The sequence below is a fragment of the Eimeria tenella genome, genomic scaffold (assembly GCF_000499545.2).
Source record: "Eimeria tenella Houghton genomic scaffold, Eth_scaff512, whole genome shotgun sequence".
In the NCBI taxonomy this organism is placed as follows: Eukaryota; Apicomplexa; class Conoidasida; order Eucoccidiorida; family Eimeriidae; genus Eimeria; species Eimeria tenella.
The window spans coordinates 3,039-7,218 of record NW_013543401.1 but is presented as its reverse complement, the minus strand read 5'-3'; the positions used below and the strand labels follow the sequence as shown (position 1 = coordinate 7,218).

At 46.2% G+C, this 4,180-nt stretch overlaps 1 protein-coding gene across 1 annotated transcript; it reads right to left on the bottom strand.

Moving 5' to 3' along the window:
• Window positions 1-474: 474 nt before the first annotated feature.
• On the bottom strand, window positions 475-3,923 carry ETH_00004005 (uncharacterized protein; the record flags this gene model as incomplete). Its single annotated transcript, XM_013377445.1, has 5 exons — window positions 475-1,099; window positions 1,398-1,543; window positions 2,095-2,355; window positions 2,599-2,783; window positions 3,917-3,923. The coding sequence occupies 5 exons, from the start codon at window positions 3,921-3,923 to the stop codon at window positions 475-477; spliced, it is 1,224 nt and encodes a 407-aa protein (XP_013232899.1).
• Between the last annotated feature and the right edge of the window lie 257 nt (window positions 3,924-4,180).

The window sequence follows — 4,180 nt, the reverse complement described above, 5'->3', positions numbered from 1 at the left end:
GAACTATTTTATTCAAAATAAAGAAAGAAAAGTATAATATGAAGGGCAAAAGGAACGTAAAAACAGAAAAGGAAAACGAAAAGATGAGAAAAGAAAAAAAGAAAAGATTACTAAATGAAAAATAAAAAAATAAAAAAGAGAAAAGAAACAAAAAAGAAAAAGAGGCAAAAAAGAGGAGAGAAAAAGAGACAACAAAAAGAAAAAAAATACAAAAAAGAAACAAAATGAAAAGACAAAAAAGATTTTTAAAAATCTTTTTGTAAGCAAAAAAAGGAACAAAAAAGACATAAAAGATTTTTAAAAATCTTTTTGTAAGCAAAAAAAGGAACAAAAAAGACAAAAAAGCAAGCCAAAACAAAAAGAAAACAAAAAGAATAAAAAAGGCAAAAAGAAACCAAAAAGAAAAAAAGAAAAAGAGGAAAAAGAAAAAAAAGAAAAAGGAAAAAATTTAACTTGAAGAAAAGGCAGTGGACTTTACTTGAGGGTTTCGCGGGAGGTTTTGATGGTTTTGCTGCAGAGGGCCTGGAGAAGGGTTTGAGGGTTTAGGGTTAGGAGTTTTGCTGCTTTGAGGAGGTAGGGTTTTGCTGCTGCTGCTGCTGCTGCTGCTTCGGAGTCGTTTTGCTGCGGCGTGAACTCCAGATTGCCCAGACACAGCACTGCAGCAGCAACGTTGCACACCTGCTGGATTTGCTGCTGCTGCAGCCCCAAAACCACCATTGCTGCTGCTGTTGCATCGAAGCAGCAGCAATCATCAACTCCTGTCAGTTCGCTGCAGCTGCTGCACGTCAGCACTTTGAAGTTCTCCCGACTTTCGAACTCCCGCATGTCCAGCTGCAGCACACTCTGCTGCTGCTGCTGCTGCTGCTGCTGCGGCGGGTGCTGGGGGGGGGCGTCGTCGAGGGGCGCAGTGCCGGTTGCTGCTGCTGCTGCTGCTGCTGCTGCTGCTGCGTTCAGCGTGTAGATACCCCCGCTGCGCTCTGCTGCTGCTGCTGCTGCAGCACAAAGCTGATAAAAAATGTGATAATTTCTTTCCCCTTCTTGCTGCTGACAAACCCGGACCTTTTCCAACAAATATGTTTGAATTCGCGCGCCGCACAGACTGCATTTAACACCCCCTAAACCCTGAACCCTAAACCCTAAACCCTAAACCCTAAACCCTAATGCCTAAATACTAGATTTGGAGCCGTGAATTAACAAGATCAGCGGGTTCGGTGCGCATGGAACTTGGTCGATCTTTTAACTGTCCTTTTTGAATCGTCTCATTTTAAGGGTTTAGGGTTTAGGGTTTAGGGTTTAGGGTTTGGGGTTTGGGGAGTTAGAAGCTGGTTTTTGGAGCGGAAAAAGGGTTTCTTTTTGGCGAACGAAACTGCAGAGTGTTGGGGAGTGGAGTTAATCACCGTCTGTTGTTAATTCCCTTTTTGGAACTTTTTCGAAATTGCAATTCGATGAATTTTCCAAAACGGGAAGAATTGTCATTTCGCAAAGTCCGCGCGTTTCCAAAGGCCTCCAGCAAAGGGTTCGACTCCAGCACTTGCGTCTCCACCTTCAGCAAGGCATTTTTCGAGCGTTCTCAAAATGTTTAAAAGCACTTCGAAGCATTTTAAAGCATTTTGGAACATTTAAAAGGACTTCTGACGGGATTAAAAGGACTAAAGGCAGCTAAAGAATCAAAGGGGATTTAAAAGCATTAAGAGGGATTTAAAAAGATTAAAAATGGATTGAAATGGATGTTTCAGAGGTTTTGGGGGTTGCAAAAGGACAAAAAAGGGAGAAAGAAACATTTCAAATGATTTTGAAAGATTTGAAGGATTTAAAAGCACTTAAAAGGATATTCGGAAAAATAAAAAGGGAAAAAACAAAAAAAAGCAAATTAAACCAAAAAAGATAAAATTAAAAGAATCAAACCCACTGAGGGACGTCCAGTGTCTGTACACCCGGCGGAAGCGCGGAACTTCAATACATACTTTGCAAACACAAATATTTTTGAAATATATAAAGATTTACAGGATTCAAACGAATATTATACATGATTAAAAGGATAAAAAGAATAAAAGTGGAACTAAATCAAACAAAAATGCAAAAGTTCAAACTCACTGTGGACCTTGCGGTGTCTGTACACCCGGCGGAAGCGAGGAACTTCATGACGTATTTTGTGCTTTCAGTTTTTCCAGCTCCAGATTCTCCACTAATTAAAATTGTTTGGTTTTGGCCTTTCAAGCAAAGGCCCTCGTAAGCTGCGCGGCTTGTCGCAAACACGTGCGGCTCCCTGCTGCTGCTGCTGCTGCTGCTGCTGCTGCTGCTGCTGGGGGGCGCGCCCTCGCTGTCCGAAGACGGCAAAAGGAAACGCTGCAGCGTCTGCGGAAGCAGCAAAACTACCCCGCAGCAGCTTCATGAGGGTTTAGGGTTTAGGGTTCACCTGAGGCCTTTACATGCCCTTGACGGTTTTAAAAAGGGTTTAGGGTTTAGGGTTTAGGGTGTGCGCTCCTGAGGGCTGTATAAAGCGCCCAGAGCTGCTTTTTTCGCGCCCAGCCCCCGCTCCCAGCCCCTAGGGTTTAGCCTTTAGGGTTTAGGGCTTAGGGTTTAGGGTTTATGGCTTACCTGGGGCCCGTACATGCCCTTGATGGTTTTGAAAGGGTTTACGGCAATGAGAATGGGCCCCGTGAAGGTGTAGATACAGTCGAGTTCAAATCGAATTGCTAAAGAGTCCAAAACCGCCGCCTCGTGCAAATGAGTTAAAGAAGTTAAGTCTTCGGGGGCGCACAAACCCCTCGCGCTCCACTCATCTGCACGCAAACCCTAAAGCCTAAACCCTAAACCCTAAACCCTAAACCCTAAACCCTAAAGCCTAGGCGCGGCGTCCAGAGGCTGGACGCGATAAAAGCAGCTCCGGGCGATTCATACAGCACTCAGAAGCTCGTACCCTAACCCCTAAACCCTAAACCCCTCGAGCTCCACTCATCTGCACACAAACCCTAAACCCTAAACCCTAAACCCTAAACCCCAAACCCTAGGGACTGCGCCCAGGGACTGGGCGAAAAAAGCAGCTTCGGGCGTTTCATAGAACACTCAAAAGCAAATAAAACCCTCGAAGTCCACTCAGTTGTGGGCAAACCCTAAACCCTAAACCCAAAACCCTAAACCCTACTTAAACCCTAAACCCTAAACCCTCGGTGGTGGGCTAGCTTCGTGCAAATGAGTTAAGTCCTCAGGAGCGCATAAACCCCTCCCAATCCACTCATCTGAAGACAGACCCTAAACCCTCAACCCTAAACCCTAAACCCCAACCCTAAACCCTAAACCCTAAACCCTAAACCCTAAACCCTGGACGTGAGCCCTAGACCCAAGACACTAGGCACTCGACAAAGGAGTCAGGGGCACACAAACCCTAAACCCTCCTGTCCCACCCGTATGTGTGCAAACCCCAAACCCTACACCCTAAACCCTAAACCCTAGCCTGCTGAGCTTTAGAGCCTCAGCCTGAACAAATTCCTTTCGCTGCACCCCTTAACTCCAAAACTAAAACCCTCGTCGATCTCTTCTGTCCGTAAACCCTAAACCCTAAACCCTAAACCCTAGACCCTAAATTTCAGGAGAAAGCCGTATCCACATATCTCCAAGTTTCAACACTTAAACCCTGAAGCCTAAACCCCAAACCCTAAACCCTAAACCCTAACCCCCAAAACCTAAACCCTCAACGCTGGCCCATAACCCGTAAACCCCAAACCCTAGCCCCCAAACCCCAGGCCCTAAACCCTAACCCCTAGTCCCTAACTACTTCACAAACCCTAGACCCTAAACGCTAACCCCCAAACCCTAAACCCTAAACCCCAGCCCCTTCCCACCCCACCCGCTCCTAGCCGCAAACCCAAAACCCTCAGCCAAACCCTAAACCCTCAGCCAAACCCTAAACCCTGACCCCCCATCCCGCACCCGCCCCAAACCCCAAACCCTAGACCCTAAACCCTAAACCCTTGCCTGTGTTGCAGAGGTAAAAAGGGTCTTTAGGACTCAAACAAATAACCCTATCTTCCTCTTCTGCTTTTGCATACACAAAACCCTTTTCATCTGCTGCTACAACTCGTGCTGCAGTCCAAACCCTTTCTTCAGAAGCAACATAAATTCTGCTGCCAACAGCACACCGAACTTCGTACCCTCCGGGGCCCCCGGGGGCCCCCGGGGC